Source organism: Pipistrellus kuhlii, unplaced genomic scaffold (genome assembly GCF_014108245.1).
Source record: "Pipistrellus kuhlii isolate mPipKuh1 unplaced genomic scaffold, mPipKuh1.p scaffold_m20_p_1, whole genome shotgun sequence".
NCBI lineage: Eukaryota > Metazoa > Chordata > Mammalia > Chiroptera > Vespertilionidae > Pipistrellus > Pipistrellus kuhlii.
Window position 1 is genome coordinate 129464244 of NW_023425404.1, and position 23816 is coordinate 129488059.

The following is a 23816-nucleotide window of genomic DNA, read 5'->3' on the forward strand; positions in this document are numbered from 1 at the left end:
ATGATTTCACTTATATGTGGAATCTAAAGAACAAAACAAAACAAGCAAACAGATAAAAACAGACTCACAGATACAGAGAACAGACTGGTGGTGCCAGATGAGAGGGAGTTGGGGGACTGAGTGAAAAAAATGAATGGATTAAGAAATATAAATTGGTAGTTTCAGAATAGTCACAGGGAATGGAGTCAACAATATTGTGATAAGTATATATGGGACCATGTAGGTATTTGAAATATTGGGTGTAACACTTCATAAAGTATATGATTATCTAACCACTATGCTATACCCTGGAAACATATACAGAATAACATGGAATGTAAACTGTAATTAAAAAACAATAACAAAAAAAGAAAATTACGTTGGCAAAAACATCATCTTGAACTAAAAGAAGAGAGACAGCACGGAAGGAGATGAGGCCTCTGAGTCATATCCATACAGGCAGGAGGCAGCCTAAGAAATCTGTGGGGCTGTGAACATGGTATGTGAACATACCTTTATTTTTTGTAAATATATTTTATTGACTTTTCACAGAGAGGAAAGGAGAAGGATAGAGAGTTAGAAACATCAATGAGAGACATCGACCAGCTGCCTCCTGCACATCCCCTACTGGGGATGTGCCCGCAACCAAGGTACATGTCCTTGACCGGAATTGAACCCGGGACCCTTCAGTCCACAGGCCGACGCTCTATCCACTGAGCCAAACCGGTTTTGGCATTAACCATTCTTGAAGAGAAGAACTTGAGGTTCTAATAAAGGAACCACTCCTGAACGGCCTCGTTCACATCTGGAACTAGTTTAGAGGATGAGATTCTTGATTTAAAGCTGATGCTGTTAGACAACGAGAACTTGGAGGTTTGGGAGAGAATGGGTATATTTTTTCTCCTTTTTGAATTGGTCTCTTAGGAAAATAAGTCATCATGTCATGAAGACATTCAAACAACCTAAGAAGTAACCCATGTGCAGAGGAACTGTCAATAACCAGCACCAAGGTGACAAGCATGTCAATACAATGAATCCTCCTGTATTCCTTAAGCCTCCTGACTGGGAGGGGGTTATTGGAACTTTTTAAAAAAATATATATTTTATTAATTTTTTACAGAGATGAAGGGAGAGGGATAGAGAGCCAAAAAGATCGATGAGAGAGACATATCGACCAGCCGCCTCCTGCACATCCCCCACTGGGGATGTGTCTGCAACTAATGTACATGCCCTTGACCGCAATCGAACCCAGGACCTTTCAGTCCGCAGACCGACGTTCTACCCACTGAGCCAAACCGGTTTTGGCGGAACTTTTAATTTATAGCTAGTTGGTCAGAAGCACAGTTAGAGTTGAGTTGAATTCTTGGATACCCTGCTGGTGTCAGAATTGTTTGTTGGTATGGTGAATCCTCTCACGCCTCTGTGGAAATTGGGGTCCAGAAACCCTTTTGAAACTCTTATAAATATTACTGGGGTTCACTCCACTGAGATAAGCCACACTTTATTTTGTGTTTCTGCTGAGACTACTGAGGGACAGCATCCTTGAGCTTCTTATACGCTCTATTGTTTGATTAAGCAGTTGTGTGGAGTATCCCTTCAGAGATCTTAAAAAGATTTTATAGTCATAACCTTAGCTTTTCTCCCCTCTTTTTCTGAGAATCTCTGGATTGGATCTAGTCCCAAAAATATTTCTTTAAAAAATATTTTTATTTGTTTCAGAGAGAAAAGGAGAGAGAGAGAGAGAGAGAGAGAGAGAGAGAGAGAGAGAGAGAGAGAGAGAGAGAGAGAGAGAGAAAGAAACATCAATGATGAGAGAATCATTGATCAGCTGCCTCCTACACGCCCCACTACTGGGGATCGAGCCCGCAACCCAGGCATATGCCCTTGACTGGAATCAAACCCTGGACACTTCAGTCTGCAGGCCAACGCTCTATCCATTGAGCCAAGCCGGCTAGGGCCCAAAGCTATTTCTTAATATTCGCATCAATTGTCATCTGGAAAGGATGGGAATTTTCATTCTCAATGATTCCTCGCTCCTTTTTGTTTATGTCATTCCTTTAACTCATCTATCTCCTTTTACACTTTACTGCACAATAAGAAAGAACCTGTTGGCACCATCAGGGCTTTGAATAGAATCTTCTTGGCTAAGTCACACAGCTCATTAAATACATTTTTCTACTTTCCAGTGTCTGCCCCTACACAGTAAGAACCTATTTTCTTATAGTTTCCAGAGACGTTTTCCTCACTTTCCTTTAAGACCTCATCTGAAGTCTCCTATAAGGCCATTTGGCATCTAACAGAGCTTTCTAGGCTCTCAGACTTTCACTGTTATTCTCTTCAAACTCCTTCCACAAAGGGTTTGCATGTGTTCAGTTTTCCAGATAGTGCCAAACAGTTTTCCAAATGCTTGTGCAAATTTACATTCCAACCAGCCGTGTGTGAGTTCCAGTTACTCCATATTTAATACATTTGCTATTGTCCCTCTCTTCCATTTTGCTGCTCTTGTAGGTGAGTAATTCTGTAATGCACATTTTATTTATTAATGGGTTGAACTCCATTTTAAAATGTTTTTTTTTTGGCTACCTTTAGTTTTCCTTTTGTCAAAGGGCTTATTCAAGCATCTGTTCACTTTTCAATTGGGTTGTGAATTTTATCAATATATAGTCTAAATATCAAGCCTTTTTCAGTCCTATAGATTTCAGTTATCTTTTCCCGTACTGTGGCTTATCTTTTCACTCATTTTAAGATGTTTGTTCTTTTTTTCATAAATGAAAGTTCTTAATTTAATATATTCCTCTTACTAAATTATTTCCTCTATGGCTAGTGCTTTATATGTCTTATTTTAAAAGCCCTGCCTTTTTAGGTTTTGAAGATATTCTCTGATATTATCTTCTCAATTCTTTATAATATTACTTTTTATCTTTTTAAATTTTTGTTTATTCTATGAAGAAGGGTTTCAATTTTCTTTTTTTCTGTGTGGATACACAATTTTCCCAGCATGATCTATTGAAAGGCCATCTTTTCCTCATGGATATTCAGTGTCATTTCTTTCCCACTTGAATGCTTATGCGTGGGTTTGTTTCTAGTCTCTTTATTCAATGCTTTGGTGTAATTTCTGTTCCTGAAGCAATCCCAAACTGTGTTGATTACTACACCTTCATAATATATTTTGGTGTCTGATAGATCCAAGTCTTCTTTGTTTTTCTTCATAAAGAGTATGTTAGCCATCTCTAAAATGAAAATTTTTTTTCATGATTTTTAAAACATACAAAACAAAAACTTGTATATAAATATTCAAGGAAGCTTTATTCATATAGCAAAAACAAAACAAACAAACAAACAAACCACAAAAACCCAAAAACAAAGCCTGAAAACAATTCAAGTGTCCACCAATAAGTGAATACATAAAGAAATTGGTATACAATGGACTATTACTCTGCAATAAAAATAAACAAAATAGTGTTAATACAACAATATGGGCGAATCTCAAAAATATTATCGATATCTTTGAGCAAAGAAAGCCAGATACATAAAAATAATGCCATAGGCTTCTATCTATATGAAATTCTAAAACAAGAAAAAATAATTTAAAATGACATAAACCCCATCAATGTTTGCTGGAGGCAGGGAAATCCTCACATCACCTACTAGCTGGAAGGTGGCCCTGACACTATTCTCTTCTTAGAAATTGAGATAGGACTGCAATCATGATTAGGACATACAGGTGTCCCACCATGTAAGAATGCACATGGTCTTGACCTTCAGTGTCTGTGGATCAGCAGAAGGATCCTTGTAAAGTGATAATAATAATAGCATCGGTAAGAGCAAAAATTTATATTGCACTTAATATCTACCAGGCATTATAACGCTTCACACATCTCATTCTATGTATTTACCATGAAAGACTTTGTGGGAAAGTATTATTATTTTTGTTTTATAGATGAAAAAAACCGAGGTGCAGAAAAGTTATCTAAGTTACACAAAGCCACACAGCTGTTAGATGGCAGAGCTGAATTATTAATATTGGCAGTCTGGCCCGGGAGTCTGTTCTTGTAACCATGATCTGAATCAAAGCTCCAACCTGCTCTGTCTACATAGCATTACAACAAAAGGTTGATTTGATAAGTTCAATGAAAAGTGGCTGTTTGTGAGAATTAGCAATATAATTGGCACCTTTTTGGGGAAATCTAAGTGGGGTTATGATCTTGTTATTTAAGATTTGAGAACAATTCAACGTCTCCCTCCAAATAAAATAAAACAACAAACAAAAGTAAAACCGACTGCAGAGAGGAAGGGGAGTTGGAGGGCTTGTATTATCCAGGTTATTGGATTCATAGAATTGCAAGCCTCTTGCTTCACCAGGCTGCTTAAATGGGACCAGGTCCTTGATCTGTCTGAAAGAGAATTTTTCATTCTGTCACTAAGAGCCAAATCCTTCTCTTCTGCTCCTAAAGATATTTTTAATTTGTTTGTGTTATATTGAAATTGGTCTGGCTGTGGGAGAACTGCATCTTTAAAGTTCATTTCACTGCCTATTTCATTCTATTTGGGAAACTTTGTCTTCTTAAAAGGTGTTTCTCTGAGAACACATTTTCATCTGAAGTTTATGAATTAGCATGCCCAAGACAGCACACAATTTATTCTACTATTTTCTTTTTCTTTTTTTTTTTTTTTTTAAAAAAAAATAGATTTTATTGATTTTGTACAGAGAGGAAGGGAGAGAGATACAGAGTTAGAAACATCGATGAGAGAGAGTCATCGATCAGCTGCCTCTTGCACACCCCCTACTGGGGATATGCCCGCAACCAAGGTACATGCTCTTGACCAGACCTTTCAGTCCCCAAGCCGACGCTCTATCCATTGAGCCAAACCGGTTTCGGCTACTATTTTCTTAATTAAAGTATTATACTTAGTGGACACAGCAGCTGGTTGTGGATGTACAAAGACAGCTACAAAGCCCCTCAGACACTTGTTTTTATTTGACACATTTGTTGGTGAAAATTGGTTACAATTGTGTTCTTAGGGAACTAGCCTCAAAAATTGATAGTACTAAAAAATATTTTCTAACCAAACTGAAATACTTTTCAGTCATGTAATTAATATCTAAAAACAGGATAATGCAATTATTCCAGTTACTTATTTTGGCCAGAGAATCTTTCTAAATACACATATGACACTAATAAGTTAAATATGTGTTAGTTTACCTCTATGCTATATATCTTCTATCAATCATCCTCTTAGAGACATATAGGGGTGAATTGTGCCTTAAAAATATTAACATTTCTACCTACTTAGAAATTAAAAAAAATTATTTTTAGAGAGAGGAAGGAGGAATATCAATTGGCTGCCTCTGCCTCCTGCATGCCCCCTTCTGGGTACTGAGCCCAAAACCCAGGTATGTGCCCTGACTAGGAATCAAACTGGCAACCTTTCAGTGCACTGGATGACACCCAGCTGAGCCACACTGGCCAGGTCAACACTTCCACACTTAAAAAGTTTTTTTTTTTTTCCTATCTTCATTTTTTGCTTTATCTTGTTTTTCTCTCAGGCACCTTCTTTCCCAGTTTAACTTCTTGCCACATCTCTCTGTCACAAATCTTCCATTATTTCCCCTTTTTTGGGCCCTTGAGATTGGTAACAGCAGTGCTAGCAGTAGTGCTGAGTCCAGGCTCAGGATCCCAGCTGGGCTAGCATTGGTTGGGAGGAGAGATGAGAGTGGCTGTACAGCTTGACTAGTTTATTGTTTTTGAGTTGCACCAATGGGAGACGTCAAAGAAATAGAATATCTTTTAATCAGTTTAATGTGTCTCTGTAGAGGGCATCTTAATTTTACATGACATGGGAGAAGGCATATCTCTCCAATTCTTCCCCAATGGGCATGCCAGTAAAATAGGAATGCGTAAACATTTGAAAGCCAGGGATTGCTAGGACAGGACCTGCTGCAGTTATGGGGCCTTGTGGCCGTTACAGTGCAGCTTACGATGCTGTCGCAGATGAAAACTGATTTCTTGTGACTCTGATTTTATTAGTTTCCCAATGCTGTTGTAACAGATAACCAAAAACTCAGTGACTTAAATGACACAAACATTTATTTACTTTTAATTTTTTCCCATTTTTTTATTGATTATGGTATCACATAATTGTCCTCATCCCCCCAATCCCATCCCAAACCCCTCCCTACGTATACCCTCACCCCCCTCTCTACCCCCACCCCATTGTCCATGGCCACTGGCCAGGCCCATATGCATGCACACAAGTCCTTTGGTTGATCTCTTCCCCTTTATCCCCACCCTCCCCTACTTTCCCTCTGAGGTTTGAGAGTCTGTTCTGTGCTTCTCTTTCTCTGAGTCTGTTTTTGTTCATCAGTCTATGTTGTTCATCATTTTCTCTAGATGTGTGAGTTCAGACACAAACTTATTAATTATAGTTCTGATGGTCAGAAATCCTAAAATCAAAGGGTTGGTAAGGCTGCATTCCTCCTGGAGGCTCTACGAGAGAATTTGTTTCTTGAGGCTGCCCATATTCTTTGGCTTCCATCTTCAAAGCCAGTATTCACATCATTCTGACCTCTGCTTCTTCATCAAATCTCTCTGAGATCTTGAGACACTTGTAAGGACCCTGCGGTAACATTGGGCCCACCTACACAATTTAAGAAAATCTCCCCATCTCAAAATCCTTCACTTAATCCCACATGCAAATCCATTTTGTCAACCAAGGTAACACATTTATAGGTTTTGGGGATTAGAATGTGGGCATCTTTGGGGGTTCCATTATTCTTCCAAACGTATACTATTCTACAACCAATTGTTTGCCTTTACCACTATTGATATCAGTCTTAGGTAAACTGAAGTCAGCTGGACTGTACCATGTTCAGTGCTATTTTTACTTTTTTGAATCCTTCTCCATATATTTTTGAATGAATAACAACTTTGATCTGATGAATCTACAGAACAACATGGGTTCTAATCCCCTGAGCCTTCTTGATCCACGCATTCTCTGTACTTGATGCAGAGAACCTACTGGTTTTTGAAATCTCTGGGTATTGTGCCCACCAAACATACAAATCAGAGTTAATCCTCTGGATAAAGATCTTGAATCCACAGAATTCCAACTCTATCACTCCACTAAGCTCTCACAGTTCTGAGAGCTAGGAAGAGTTGTTAATGTACTTGCTCATGGCCAACTCCAATCAAGCATAATATAAAAACACCGCATTATCAAATTTAATGTGTGACTTTCAGTCAGCACAGAAAAAGTCCTTTTTATGGATATTTTTTAATTTTAAAATATATTTTTATTGATTTCAGAGAGGAAGAGAGAGATAGAAACATCTCTATAATTGGCTGCCTCCTGCACTCCCCCTACTGGGGATGGAGCCTGAAATTGGGCATGTGCCCTTGACTGGAATCAAGCCTAAGACCCTTCAGTGGCAGGCAGGCATTCTATCCACTGAGCCAAACTGGCTAGGGCTCTCTGGATATTTTTAAAGGGAATTGTCTTGCCCTCAAAGTTCTTCATTCTTTTTCTTTCCGCACTTTGATTAGAGAAAGTGGTATGGAGAGTGTGAGGGCAAAGATGAACAACAAAAAAGGAGGGATGACAGACATCAGGTGGTAACTGATATACAAAGATACACAATTCCACCCTAGGAACAATAAGACATTGAAAAATCTGGGAGATTTTTCGGGAGAAGCCTAGGGTTATTACTGGGTGTTTTGGCTTGGTACAGAGTGGTGGGAAGCAGAAGAGCAGAGTCTGGAGGTAAGATGCAGGCTGCATTGGCATTGCTTATGGGATGTCAAAATAGAAGAGCTAGACAGGCAAACTGGCTATGTGGATATTGGGCTCAGGAGAGATTTGGGCTTGCATTATGGCTGGTAAATGAGAGCACAACTGAAGATAATATAGCATACAGAGTTAAAAGAGACGATGGCATAAGATAGAGAGCTGAGGAGGACAGGCAGAAAAAAAACCTGCAGAGGAGGCTAAGGAATGGTTGGAGAGGTAATTGGTAAACCAGAAAGTGTTAACATATTAAAGAATTTGTACCCATTCCTTGGGTGCGATGTTTGAAAACATGTTTAACTCACAACTCAATGTGACTTGAAAATTGTTTTCTCATCTATAAAATGGTGCCAGTGATTCCTTACTTGCATCACAGGGTTATGAGGTCCAAGTGAAAAAATGTATTTGAAAATTGTTACACCAGTGGTACATCAATGTGCGTCAAAATCATTAAGAAGACGTTCAAAGACGCAGATTACTGTGTTTCCAATTTCATAATAGCAGTAGTTTTAGGTTCAGTAGATGTGGGGTGGGGTCTCAGAATCTGAATTTTCCATACTTTCTCAAATGATGCTGATAACGCTGGTCTTGGGACCACCCTTGAGAACTACAGTGTAAAACAAGTGTAAGGAATGATGCTTTTGTTTTTATAGCAAGATTCACTGAGTTGTCCTCCATTGTCCTCCAATGTTGTTTCTGTTTCATCTCCTAATCTTTTTTTATTCTTGCATCTTCCATCAACAGCTGCTATTGAAACATCTTTGCCCTACTCCATACCTACCGTGTTTCTCCAAAAATAAGACATCCTCCAAAAATAAGACCTACTTACAGGTTTCCTTCTGAGTGAAATATAAGCATCCCCCAAAAATAAGGCCCCCCTAGGCTAAACATGAGAGATTTGGTCCACTGATTCTGAAAGAAATGGAGTCTCAAGAAATTCACCAGGAAATTCAGGAATTGGATTGTTATGATGATGTTCCAGAAGATGATGACATGATTGTCATTGAATAAATGAGTAAATTCTTGATACTGTAGGATTCAAAGTTTGTCTGGTTTGTGTTGACAACTACTGTACTACCATACTGTATACAGGTAATAAATTTCCTTTATTTTCATTTAACAATAAATGTGTACCCTATTCTTCTTCATGGAAAAATAAGACATCCCCTGAAAATAAGACTTAGCACATCTTTGGGAGCAAAAATTCATATAAGACACTGTCTTATTTTCGGGGAAACAGGGTAGAACCCAGTAATATATGTTTATGTATAAGGTCAGCTTAGTGCAGTATTTTGTTGATTATTTACATAGCTTGACTAAGGATAGGAGAATTGTAAAAAAACATATTTTATTGATTTTTTACAGAGAGGAAGGGAGAGAGCTAGAAAGTTAGAAACATCAGTGAGAGAAAGTCATGGATCAGCTGCCTCTTGTACAACCCCTACTGGGGATATGTCCGCAACCAAGGTATTATACATGCCCTTGACCGGAATCGAACCCCGGTCTTTTCAGTCCCCAAGCCGACGCTCTATCCATTGAGCCAAACAGGTTTTGGTGATAGGAGAAATTTTTGGTATTTCTTGTGGGGAGCAGGAGATAAGCAGAAACTTGTTGGACTAAGAGGTGGGCTTTATCCCCCCTTCCCCCCATTTAATTAGATACACAATGCTACTTGTTACCTACTTTCAAAAATCCCATTAGAGAACTTGTAATTTGATCCAGAGGGGGAGCAGCAGGAGAGTCAGGTAAGAGGAAAAATTGACCTCATTCTCCAGTCTTTCCTAAATCCTGAGAAATGTGCACCTCCACGCTGCCTGTTTCAATCCCACAAAACACGGGAATCAGGAAAACGCATTAGCACCCTAGTACAGACTAGGAACACAGAGCAGGGAGGCGACTCGGCTCCGTCAAGACAGAAGGAAACTGGGGGAGGGGAGAAAAAACAAAACCAGAAAAACTTCCTTAGGTGGAAATCTGCAGCCCCGGTCGTGGGAAGAGAAGGGAAGTGGGGAAGTGTGTACATCGGGCGCCAGCCAGACACTTTGCGGCTGGGCATAGGTGGGAAACAGAGGAGAGGAGGGAGAAAGGCTGCCCAGAGCGAGATGCCAAGAGCTTCTGCCGGTGCTTTTGAGGGAAGATAACGGAGAGCGAGAGCTTTCTGCTCCGCTTCTGCCCGCCTGGAGGCCGCTTCTCCAGATGTAACTGCGGTCCAGAGGGAGCGCCGCTGGGCAGGGGCAGGCTGAGCCCCGCTCCCCGCTCCCCGCTCCGCCGGGCCCACCGCAGACCCCGCTCCGGCGCGCTCCCGGGCGGGGGAGCGGCCCTCGGGACGCTGAAGTTACTCCGCGGAGGAGGAGGGGTCGTCCAGCTCCCCTCCAATCACTGCAGCCGCTCCAAAATTTGCATATATATTATGCAAATGACCTCCGGTCCTGCTCCCCCGCCCCCTGGGGGCTCCGGGGAGCGCGCGGGCCGGACGGAGGTGAATGCGTTAGGATAAGGCGGCGGCCTCGCCCGGTGGAGGCGGCCGGGCGGCGGCGGGAGGCTGAGCGGGGAGGAGGCGGGCGCGGGGGCGGGCGCGGGCGCGGGGGCGGGCCGTCGGCGCCGGGCGCGCGCGCACTCACACTCACACACACACACACACACTCACGAGCATCCCGAAGGGTATTTAAAGGCTTGCACGCGAGGGGCTGTGGAGATCCTGGGGGCAGCCGCGACTGGGGCCTCGCCACTCGCTTTTGCTCCTGGGTTTATTCCGTTCCCTTTCCTCTCTCCCCTCTGCCCCGCGGTACCCGTGGAGCGCTGCGCTCCCGCCGCCGCCGCTCTCAGCCCCCCCTATTTTTTTTGCCTGGCACCGCGTCCAGGTGGGACCCGTTAGCGGAGAAACGCCGACTGGGTAGCCATAAGGCGGACCCACCGAGACGCAACAGGTCTGCGCGGCGGGGCGAGGGGAGCGGCGGCCCCCGCGGCCGTCTCCCACGGTCCCCGGCCCCCGGTGCGCCGCGCGCAGGGACCTCCGAGGGGTCCGTCCTCAGAGGCGCGGGGTGGTCAGCAGGACTCTACGAGGTGGGCTTCTTTCTGGTCTTTGCCTTGTGGCCACCGGTCCGTAGACGGAGGGTGCCCTTCACCCCCAGTTAGGAGAGGAGGAGAAGAAGGCGGAGGGACGGTCCAGGACCGAGGAGCGCGGGGAGGGGTCCATCTCCGCGCGCCCCTCTCCCACTCCGCCAACTAGTTCTGTGCAGCCCGCCGGACGGAACTTTGGAGGAATCGTCCTTTTTTCTTCTTTTTTTTCCCCCCTTTCCTTTTACGGTTATTGGAAGTGGTCGAGGGTGGGAGGCAGCGGACCCCGCCACGATGCTGCCGAAGAAGCCTGCAGGAAAAGGAGGGCCCGGGGAGCCGGGCTCCGAGGACCCGAGCCTCGCCCGGCGGCAGCGGTGTGCCCGGACCGTGCCCCCGAGCGCGGCCCTGGCAGCCCTCCTGTCAGCGGTGGCCGTGGCGTCCTGTCTGTACCTGGGGGTGAAAACCAACGACCTCCAGGCGAGGATCGCCGCTCTCGAATCCGCCAAAGGGGACCCTTCCATCCGCCCGCTTCCCGATTGCCTGGATCAGCTCAAAGCAGTGGTGCAGGAGAAAGTGGAGCGACTTCTGGCTCAGGTGTGAAAAGCTGGGGTATTTTTGCACGTGCAACACATCTTGCACAGGCGTGATTCCGTGTATACGCCCTGCCTACCCTGACTGCCCGCATACGTGGTGTGGCTGTGTGCACATATGCTAGGCGTCCATCCGTGGTGGCATATGTTTGTACTGTATCATATGCACATCCTTCGACACCACCCTCTCCATGTGTCTCATCTTCCCTCACTCTTCTGAATATTTGCATGTTAAATCTATATGGGGCTCTAAAAGCGGGAAGGGTGAGCAGAATGGCAGGGTGGCATTTTAGCTTCTTGTAGTTTTCCAAAGTCTCCTAGGAATCTTTTCCAAATTTGTGGAGACTATTCCTTGCAGAATAACATCTGCTATGTTCTTCAGGAGGGTTAGGACCATAGGTGCTATTCATATACAAATGGTAATCACTATTGAAAGTAAAATAACCCTAAATGTGATTTAGAACCAGTTATTTCCTACATTGAATGGTCTCATATTAAATGTTTAAAAAGAAAACAATAGTAGCTTAATCTTTTTTTGGGGTAAAAGATGCAGTGCCAAGGGGTGTTTATGAATGCAGAGCCATTGGACTTGAGACTTTAAAGTAATCTACAATATGCACCCAAATCAGGGCAGCATTAGACTGGAGTTAGGAGGTTTTCTGGAACTTGTTCTTCCAACAGCGAGGCTGTTTGGCAGTAGTTGCAGCGCTACATGCTAAGCAGTTGACCTTCATGCATAAAGTATTGGCTGTTTTAAAACACGTAACTTACCTAGAACTGCAACATGTTAATGCCAGATTTTTGCATTGGCTGCATATGTATGAGCTGAGGGAGTGGGTGGTGGTAGTTGAACAATGGAGAAAGATGTTATACAAGTCCAGCAGTCTTTTAAAAAATTATTTATTATTTTTTTCAGCAGTCTTGATGTCATGTCAATAATCATTTTCTTTCTTATAGGGCTTGGGTATTACTGTTCCCTTTTGACTGAAGTCCAAGTACATATGTAAACTTTAGTTATACAGGCTATCAGATGCTGGTGAATCAAGCATATGGACAGAGACTCCCTAAAGAACCCATTTCTCTACAGTGCTACTGATGACTCTCCATCCCTCTTCTTTCCACCCCCTGCAGAAATCCTATGAACACATGGCCAAAATAAGAATCGCAAGAGAAGCACCTTCAGAATGCAACTGCCCAGCAGGTAAAATGGAACTTATTTAACAAGGTTGGCTTCATGGCAGAGCATTTTAAAACAAGAGTCCTGTGTCTGTCAAGTCTACCTGTAATAATAGTAAAGAAAGAATGCAGACCCAACTCACGTTAATAAGATCAACATGTCTCAGTCAAAAGAATGGCAAACAAAGCCCCAAATATTATTTTAAGCAGCATACCAAGGTCTGTTATGGGAGAACAAAAGAGAGAGAGATAATCACCATGGAAAATATGGCAGATGATGTTCAAATGTGAAATTCTTAGATCCACAGATTGAAAAATATTGTTCAATTTTATTCACTTTTAATACCTACTGTGAAAATGACTGCAGAACATGTTAGATTCTGAATTCCCTGGTGGAGAATGTTGGATTAGCACAGGTTTCCATTTGCTCCTTTTAACACGAGTATGTTAGTAAATGACCATAACTTCCTCTCCTGCTTTTATTTTATTTTTTTCTATCAAAAAGGGTTCTGCATTCTTTAGCAAAAGGAAATTTGTTCTTTATCTCGAGCTTCCCATTGCAAACTATTGCATTCTCAATGAACTATCAGAAAAGGCTCATATATTTTTTACCATTTTTTTTCTCTGCAGCTTTAGAGGATTATATTAATGACAGCATATTAGTAGAAAGATAGAAAAAAATACTGATGAATGAAACCTCTAGGTAATCATTAAATCTTTCTCAGTAGACCTCTGAGGCTAGGGAGTCAGTTATCTGTAGACCTATCAATTTAGAAGCCCTTGGAATATGTCTATTGGAAAACACCTAGTGGATTCAACTGATGAAAGTCATGGAAAACTGCCATCAGTCGAGATATTTATTTCAGAAAAATGTTAATGCATTTGTGGACATTTACTTTCTTTTACCACCACTTATGGAAAAGTGAGTCTCTTACATTTTCTGTAATGTCCAGGTATATGATGCTTAGATACTTATATATGGAAAGCTTATTTTCTATATTTTTTCATATTCTGAGTTTACTTTCCCTCATGATAACTTGTTTTTCCTCACCATAACACAGCTAATTCAGGAACCATATTTAGAAATTTTAAATGTCAACTCCCAGTTGTATAGCACACAAGTTTTATTATTTATGTTCTGCTACTTTGTTGATCATAATGGAGCTGTAGTTTTGGTAAATGAAGCCCTTTCAATTGAGAAGACATATACATTAGGTAACAGGGAAACGTTAATGCTTGTTTTGACATTGTAAGTTTCATTCTTGCTTGTTTTAAATTGGAAAAGACCTCAGAAGTCAGAAATTCAAAGAAAGCACTTTAGTGGAGCAGGAATTAACTCACAAAACCTCATCAGCTTGGAGGGATTATTTAAATTCTCAAAACAGTTGGTATAGGACTTCACTGGTCATACACTTAGAGCCCAACATTTTTTTTTTTTTTCTATTCAGTATTCTTGTTAGCTGAGTGACAAACAGCCAGTGTTTAATTAATAGGATTCTTAGTGAACTGGGTGAAAAGTAGAGCAGTGACAACTACAGCACTGAGTTCCATTGTGAATTTAACTGCTTTATGATGTTTGGTATAAACTAGCTGTTGAGGTCTAGTATGTAATCTAGAAGAAATACATTATATTTCGAGTTTACCTTGCGTTATCTCGAATTATCATTTTGAACCATTTTTATTCTTAACATATTGATTGACTAACAAATAGTGATTGTGCCATAATAACAAATAAATAATAAATGGTGATTTACTTGGCTGTTTTGTTGGCCCTCAGTATTGGCTGCTCTACTTTCTTGCTACCACTAGAGCTCCACATTACATCAGTTTTGAAGGTGGACATTTCAATACACAGAATCAAAACAGATTTCTTGCCAACAAATCATTTTATAGAAACTCTTTAAGTTTGTGGAATAATTAGATATTATCAAAATAGAGACATTATGTTGAAAATAGTATTCTGGGGGTAAAACTTGTGATTTTAAGGTACGGTCAGTGATTATTGTTTTAGGGAATGAATGGGCTGGCCAAGAGGAAAAGAAAGGAGATATGGCACTTCCCACCTGGTTTGGCTCTAACCCTGGTTTGCAGTGACTAAGAGTTGTCACCCAGACATCTGTTTGTAGGGCAGAGTGAGACTTGTCTGTGACCTCAGCTCGCTCAGTTCCTGTGGACAGATGCCCACCCCTTGAAGTTGACACTCTTGTTGACAGTCTCCGTCATAGAGCCAAGGACTGATAGCAAAGGCTTAATGCTGTGTTGTTTGTGTCCACTTTAATTGCTTTTGATAGGACTCAGTTCCAGTGAGGTTTGTCCATGTAGGCTACAAGGAAATCATAGAATTTATAGATGTTTTTACAATAGATATTTTTAAGCACAGGAAGGAGCATGTATGGGAGAGGGATGAGATAAAATATTATCGAGTAATTTCTAATAATAGGGGAATCACTCTCATTTAATCTTCACAACAACCTTGAGAGTTAAATATTGGTGATTTCATTTTACAGATTAGGAAACTGGACTCAGAAGGTGACTAACTTAGCATAGTAAAGGGAATGTCAGGATTCATGACCACATCTGATAGAATCAAAAGCTCAAAGTCGAGTGAGGGATAGAGAATGAGTATAGGCTTTAGAGCCAAATAGTTCTGGATTAAAATCATAGGTCTGGTCTGCTATTAAATAATGTGTGACTTTGGTCAAACTAATGAACTTTATATTCCAGTGTCCTCATCTGTAAAAAAGTACCTAATAATAATACCTTCTTCCTTGTAGAATAATAATTTAAACAGTCTGGCATATTGGAGTTTGGCTGTTCATACATAATAGCAATCACTATTCTTTTTACTGTATTACATGCTATTTAACTTTCATCTGGTCCATAGGGACACATGATAGAGGTGGGAAAATCAAGGTCCGCAGATATGTAACTTGCTAAAAGGTTTTGGACTAGAACATTATGCTTAATTAAACAAATACACCTATAGATTATTTATGCAGGTAATCAGTCAAACAATTTAGTGTTTTAGTGCTACACCAAGGTATTTATATTAGTCTACTAAACTATTCCCCCCCCCCCCCCCGCCCAAAATTACAGGAAAAACTTTTGACCTTGTAGGCAAACCAGTATTGAAGTAGATAAAACCTGGCCTTAAAAAGTATGGGAATATTTTTAAAAATGTCTTTTACAGATTTGATACTGGATGTTTACAAAAACATGTTTAACTTTCTTACTCATTTCCACACTTTAATACTTTAAAAATATTAAAATATTTTCCAGTTACGGTATTATTAAAGTATAATTTATAATAATTACCCATTTTAAATGAATAATTTAAATATTTAAAAATAATTTTATGGAGTTATGTAATCATCACCACAATCCAATTTTAGATCACCTTTGTCACTTCTGAAAATCCAATTTATTTTTCTTTTACGGTATATATTTAATTTTTATTGTTGAGATTGTTACAGATGTTCCTTCCCCCCACCCCCCCATAGCTCTCCTCCACTTGGTTCCCACCCTACCCCAGGCCCTCGCCACCCTATTATTTGTGTCCATAGGCAATGCATACATGCATATAAGACCCCATTTACTTTTTTACATGTACTCAGAAGCTCTATTTTTAAAATATTTGCATTAAAGAAACCCCAGAATAAAATTTAAGAAACCATCTACATTGGAGCTCTGTTTAGCAGAATATTTGATCCAGCAGTGGCTGAACCATGGAAATTTAGCTGGTACCTGTGGCTTGGCCTTTGTAAAACTTGACCCTCATATTTGAGAATAAATTGGTTTTTTGCTCTGGCTGTAGAATTCCATTTTGGGTTTCTGTTCTTGCAGTCCTACATGAGGTATGTAGAAACCAGGCATATGTATGGGAGGGTTTCTGTGATAAGGAACACAGGCAGCCAACCAAATGGTGTTTAGATCACCAAGGTTTCTGTGTCTTACTCACCAGTAGTGTTGCCTGCGCAGGGTATTAGGGAGAAGAGCCTCTGTGGTGTAATGCACTGAGAAGGTGATGGGCAATCAAGAATACAGAATTCTAATCCTGGCTTTGTCGTTAACATGTTATTCAATCTGGAGCAAGTATTTTTGAGAATGGCTTTTACAGACTCAGTTTTTATATCCTCTCAATCAGAGTGTTGGACTGAAATGGTTTTGAAAGGCATTTGTCAATTCTCCAAGCATAAAGAGCCTCCTGTGTGCCAAACATCATGCCAAAGACTTGGAATATGCTGCGGAATGGGCAGACTTGGAATCTGCCCTCAGGGAGCTTACATTTCAATGAGGATGACAGACATTTATTTAAAATGGACATGAATTTGCAGGTGCAACAGGTGCAACCAAGAAAAAGAACAATGTGCTTTGGAGCATGTGACCAAAATTCCTCCCATGTTGTAAATACTAAGGATTTAAAAAAAAAAAATTTTTTTTCTCTTGGGAAAAACCGAGAAATTCACACAGTAGGAGAAAATCATAACATGAGAAATCTGACTTCTGATTAGAGATAAAGCTGCAGCAATGAATAAAAAGATGATTGGCATACCCTTTCCTGACTTTTGGCTTTCCTAGAATTTATGGTCAGATGAAGGTGCACAGACACTTGGTTTATCTACACTGATACCCAACTGAAACAAAAAAAGTGACTTTAGCCTATAAAGGGTAGTGGAGGATAAAGTGATGATTTATTCTTCTACATTTCTTCTGAAACCAGTGAGATTTGGGTTGAATAAGAGTCAAAACTTTCTGCTCAGTGGGTACTGCACAGGACCTGGCCCTTCGACATTCATTAAAAATGATGAAACATAACACAGCTGGCCATCTGCTCGGAGAGTTGAGCTAGAGATAGAAAAGATATACCACATAGCTTCTGAGGTTCCTATCCACCCTCCACGCCTATGAAAATGATTATATACAAAATAAAAATAGATGTAGGCAATTAAAGTCCCTCTGATTTATTAATGCGAGGGATACATTGGGTGGCTGGTTTTGTGGCATCTTCTCAACTTGGGAGGAAATAAATGTTAACTGTAGCTTTAAGATTGTGCGCCCTTTTCCATCGTGTTACCTTGCTAACATAAATTACTCCTATAAGATTTGTATTTCCTACTAACATGGTTTTTCATTATGCTGTACATTTTCTCCTAACCAGCTGCACACTGAGTGGGAAGAGTGTATCTAGTTAGGGCATAGTAATGTGTAGATTTTCAGTCATGTGAGGTAAAGAAGTCAGAACTAGTTTCCAGAAAGAAAGCAAATTAAAATATTAAAAAATGTAATTTAAATGAGAATAGTAGGCAATCCCCTCCTCTTGTAAACCCAGACAGTTCAGTGTGACATCAGAGTGCCTCAAAGCATTCATGTTATTTTCATCCTTATACTGGTAAGCACAACAGTTTGGGTGTAACACTTGGTTGGTCCAGTAGTGACAGCTGGCAAAATGCCCTGTCACCCACAGGACCAGGGACAAATTGCCTCTTGAAGCAGTGTTCTTGTTTCCTAGCTTCTCTTCTGTTTCTCTTGTCTAAAAATTATTAAGGAAGTAAATTCTTCAGGTGTTCTTTTTCTCTTTCTTACCTTAGTAATTTCTGTTTTTCCATGAGCTGGAATTCATTTAAGAGGAGGGCATAAGTTCTGCAAAGGGGTTAATTCTTTCTAGCTCATTGGAAGAATAGTATAGGCACAAGCAGACTCTCAGGCCCATTGTGCTTCTGATTGGCTTGGAACAGCCAAATCAACTGTTGTTATTTGAAAAAAAAAAAACAACAACAGTATTTGAATGTCTAGGAATGGAGGAGGAGGGCATCCTTTTTTTTTTAATTCTTAAAAAATATATTTTATTGATTTTTTACAGAAAGGAAGAGGGAGGGATAGAGAGTTAGAAACATTGATGAGAGAGAATCATCGATCAGCTGCCTCTTGCACATCCCCTTCTGGGGATGTGCCTGCAACCAAGCTACATGCCCTTGACCGGAATCGAACCTGGGACCCTTCAGTCCGCAGGCCGACGCTCTATCCACTGAGCCAAACCGGTTTCGGCAGGAGGGCATCCTTTTATCAACAAGATTAGGTAAGTGGAGGATAGAAGGGGAAAACATGCCAGAATCAGGACTGCTTCACTGTCCAGGGGGGCATTTCCTGTTGCAGGGGAACCGCACTAGACACTCATCAAAATAACATCAATCTGTGATATCTTGTGTGGAAACCATCCAAAGCCTATTAGGAAAAAGTGTTTTTATTCCATTCTTTCACTTGATAAACATTACTTGGTTTGTTGGAAGCTGAGAATTGAAAACCATGTATGAGTCAGCCTAGATTGCAGGCTGTAGCCACTGTGGGACGGCTAAACACGGAAGCTGCCTCACCCTCCCTGGTTTGCCAACAGGGAGTAGTTCCAAGCTGTGGTTTAATGCCCCATGATACCTTTTTTTCTCCTTTCCAATTTGTGGTAGAAATGACGATGGCATACCCACATACTGAATCCTTAGACTTGCACAGCTAACTGTTTCATTGGGATGTACTCAGCAATAGCGCAATATAAAAAATATTTTAAAATTGACTTTTAAAAAGGAGGAAATGCACAAGAGTGGGAAGCAGAAGTGGAAATCACTTGGCAAATTAAAACTGAGCACTTTTCATTGGCACTATATATTCCTTCAAATGACTATTCTGTAAGTCATTTAAATAATAGGATTCCCTGAAGATATGCCATTAGATGACAGGCACTTCCCTTTGTGACCACAAGGAGGAGGAACTGAGCTGCATAGTGGGACTTACTCTGTTCTTCCAGCTCCTTACCAATTGAAGTCCTAGCTAACTTCTGTCTCTTGACTTCTCTTTACAATGGAAACGATTTGTAGAGATAACAAGTAATTTCTTCCATCTAAACTTGAAGACTAGACTGTCCTATCTACCAGATTTAAGATATTTAAAACAATGTAGTAACTTTTACATTTGTATTAGTCAAAAAGTTTAGTTATTTAGTTCACAGAAATGAACTTGAAAAAAAAAGTAGTCCCACAGCTAAATTAATGAACTAAATGTAATTAAACTTACCAGTTGAGATTTTGTGCTTATGTTTTATAACTCAGAATCAAGAATCACTTGTAGTCACTGTCATGCTTTTGACGTGATTTCATCTGGCCCCCATTTCAACCTCAGTTACCACACAATATGATAGTTGAAATATGCTCTTTATTTTTCTCATTGTGTTCTTTAGTCTGATTGCTTAGTCTGGTTTTCCAGGAATAGCCTTATTAATTCGGATATTAATAATTTAGATTTTAGGGGCTCCAAGCTTCTGTACACAAAGTATTTATTCTTATGTTTGAAATGTGGTCAGCACATACTTAAATACAATTTTCACATTTAGGCTAAGTGACGGAGTAAATTATATGAATTGTAGCCCATTCTAGTTTATGCATTATGGGAATATTGAGAGTAAGACCATGTCTAACTAGAAGTAGCTGGTCCTGACAGGGTAGAGCCTATCTTTCCTTTCTTTACCAAAGAGTTCACACGCAGGAGAGTGAAAGTAGGAGGAAAAATCACCCATACCCCCTAATCTCTTGGAATCCAATATCTTTACCATCTTACTTGGCAAGCTTGGCATTTTAGAGTTCCTCTTTTAATGTAAACCTGGACAATGGTCTGAAAGCAGGAGGAATTCTCCATTACAGCTCTTTCTCCAGCAGTTTCTTTTGTTCTGATAGTAGCCAGTGGGAGAGAAAAATATTGAAGGAGTCTCTCCTTCAATTCTATTTACAGGGAAAAAATGGTATTCTTATTTTTGATCCTTAAGACACTAGAATTAAATATGCCTGGAAAGTTGACACAATTCTTCCCCCAATATTCCTATATCTTAGGTCAATTCTAGCAGTTATAAAAGGTAAGATATTTTTATTACCCTTTTAGGAATTATGAAACTCCAATTTGTGTCTCAGGGACTCCAGAATCCAGTCAGCATTTTAAATTTTTATTTATTTTTATTTATTTATTTACTTATTTTATTAAGGTATTATATGTGTACATATGTTACCATTGGCCCTTCCCCCCCACATACTCAGTCGGCATTTTTTAGATGTACATGATATGATCATAAGATAAAACATGTTCACAAAGCACATACAAAACCCAATCTTTTGACTGGAAAGTCGTGCTAGAAAAGATTGCCAAATTCTAGGGCTTTGCCAGCAGACTTTGGAATGCTACAAAATTCTTTTTCTTCCAAATTCTAGGGCTTTGCCAGCAAACTTTTGAATGCTACAAAATTCTCCTCCTCCTCCTCCTCCTCCTCCTCCTCCTCCTCCTCCTCTTCCTCCTCCTCCTCCTTACTGAAAGAATTAGCTCAAAGTCAGAGCTGACAAAGTTTGAATGGAAACAAGCTGCAGAAACAACTGCCTTTCTGAGGATGGTTATCCACCTGGTTGGGGTCAAGTGAGTTAAGTGGGTCAAAGATCAGGTGACTCTGGTGGGCAGATCCTGATGCTGACTGCTAAGTGTTCTCATGGCTTAATTGCCTTCTGTTTCCTGAGGGAGTGCATTGGGAGTCCAGTCTACCAATCTCGTTTATGTGCTCCATGACCTGGTTTCTGGTTTATATCTGTGCATCTCTGGGGTTTAGTACAGTTCTCTAGAAGGTTCTTTATAAAAGTTCATAATGATCATAATGGGGATCTGTCAACTTGACTTGGTTGAGGACTTTTATTGTGGTTTACCTCTTTACACACACCAATGAGCTTATCCTTGTGCCTTTTTTTTTTTTTTAACATTTTCTCTGAGCACTTTGTGAGCCAAAACATATGAAAATTAATATACATCTTAGAGATCAAGTAGTTCAGGCATTTTCCAACTTTTCTTAAAGAAGCCGAACCTTTTTTTTAATCCTATGAGAAAACCCATCATATGACATCCATGCAATGTTAGCTACACACTGATTGACCTTGGAAGTCAGAAGGGTCGGAGGCCAAAACCCTATATATTCTTTCTTTCTGCTGCCTACCCCCTTCTCCCAAGATGACCCCTGAGGGAGCTCCAGAGAATCACAGGACACTGTTGGAAAATTGCTGAAAGTTCAGTCCCCAGTGTGTACATTTCAGAGAGAAAGTGTAAATCTGGGTACAATCATACTGTAACAAGTACTGCAAACAGAAATTTGAAAGATAATCTCTACCTTCCATCGAAAGGCATGTCCACTGTCATTGGCAGTGCTATTTACTGTTCGAGTAGCTAGTTGTTGACAGTAGGTCTTGCCAAGTGCAACACCTTCTTCAGTTGTCTTGTTGGACAGATAATAGAATGACCCGGCATCTGTACAAGTCATTGAGCTTTGTTGTGCAATTTATTTTCTCCTTAATGCAATGTCTCAATCTATGGACTTCCAGGAAGTCTGGAAGAGGAAAATGACTTCTTAAAAAACTACTTTGGTTACTTTGCCTCTTGAGAGAAGAAAATTATCAGTAAAGTAGCAAAGATAGGAGGGCTGACCATGTACCGGAGACTGGAAAGGTCATATATCCCAGCCAAAGCCATTGTAAGCTATAAAACAGAGGTTTAACCAAGCAAACTGTATCCCCTAAATTTACTTCCAAAACCCTCCAGACACACTGACATCTTCCTAGGAGTTTAAGCAGCGAGCCTGACTGTATGGCTTAGTACTACGATACATGTTATGCATCTGGAAGTTTTTAATAAAAGTAAAGCTCTAACGTTGAGAAATTACATCCGTAGCGGGACCAGGGCTTTTATGTTCTAGTATATAGTTTCCTTCTGTGCAAAGTTATTTAATACTTTATATTTTAGCTACTTCTGAGGATACTTTCCTGAATATTGGTTTGGTTCTCCAAGTTTTATATAAAGAATGCTATGTGTTGATGATAAAATGTATGTTATGATTTTTGGAATATTAAAAAAATAATTTATTTTTATGGCAAAAACTATCCTTGAATTGAGAGGTCTGAGGTATGCTTTGTGTTCTCTCTCTCTGTGAGCCCAAGATACATTAGACTCAGAATGTGTTTTATTCTATTATACTTTTTAAAAAAATATATTTTTTATTGATTTTGTACAGAGAGGAAGGGAGAGAGATACAGTTAGAAACATCGATGAGAGAGAGTCATCCATCAGCTGCCTCTTGCACACCTCCTACTGGGGATATGTCCGCAACCAAGGTACATGCCCTTGACTGGAATCGAACCCGGGACCCTTCAGTCCCCAAGCCGACGCTCTATCCATTGAGCCAAACCAATTTCGGCTTATTATACTTTTATCTGCCTGAGCAGAAAACCTTAGATTCCAGCATCAAGAAGAAAATCTTCAAGAAGAAATTCTAGGTAGAAAAATTTTATGATCAGTCACATTTATCCCTGATGGATATATATCATACATCATTTCCCCCACATTTTCAGTCTTTCACAAGTCTTCACTTTTGTTTAATTATAGTCACATGCCACTAGCATTTTGCATATTCACATGGCATTCACGGTTATAGGATGTGATGAGGTTATATAAAAACAGAAGATCTATCTTACTTCAGTCTGTTGATCACTCTCTACCTGGCTTACAGTTTGCCTCTGATTTGATCAATCAGTGACTTTATTACCCTTAAGTCCCCAAAACTCTATGCTTATTCAAGGCAAAAGCTATACTTATGATTAGATCCAGTAGCACAACTAAAAACACATAATGGTCAATATCAATACTTTGCCCAAATTTCAAAAAGTAACTGGATGTTTTCTCAAAAATTACGGTTAAAAGACAATTTTCAAAAAAGGTAAAATGACGACTTTTTACAGACAATAGCCTTGGCCAGCTTAGCTCAGTGGTTAGAGTGTTGGCCCGCTGACTGAGGAGTCTTGGATTCGGTTGCAGGCTCCATCCTCGGCCCTGGTCAGGGAGCATGCAGGAGGCTACCAGTCAGTTTGTCTCTCTCACATTGATGTCTGTCTCTCTTTCTCCCCTTCCACTTCCTCTCTACTCTCCAAAAAAGAAATGGAAAAAATATATCCTTGGGCAAGGATAAAAAAAAGAAGAACATTTGTTAAAAATTTTACTAAATCATTAAAGAAGTAACTGGTAAGATGTTCTATTGCGAATTTAAAGACACACATTTATAGTTGTAGAATATTGTAATCAATGTAAAAATGGAGGCAAAACTGGACTTAGCCATGGTGAGGAAGGAAGTCAATTTCACTCAGAAAGAATTTGCATGTTAATAGATACCTA

General features: G+C 40.2%; 1 protein-coding gene across 3 annotated transcripts in view; it reads left to right on the forward strand.

The window, feature by feature from the left end:
• Positions 1 to 10355: 10355 nt before the first annotated feature.
• COL25A1 (collagen type XXV alpha 1 chain) overlaps positions 10356 to 23816 on the forward strand; it is a 452093-nt gene continuing 438632 nt past the window's right edge. For all 3 annotated transcript variants that reach the window (XM_036409348.2, XM_045589089.1, XM_036409357.2), the window contains exons 1-2: positions 10356 to 11415; positions 12543 to 12612. In XM_036409348.2, coding sequence (XP_036265241.1) covers positions 11116 to 11415; positions 12543 to 12612 — 370 coding nt within the window. In that variant the 5' untranslated portion in view covers positions 10356 to 11115. The remainder of the gene's footprint in view (positions 11416 to 12542; positions 12613 to 23816) is intronic.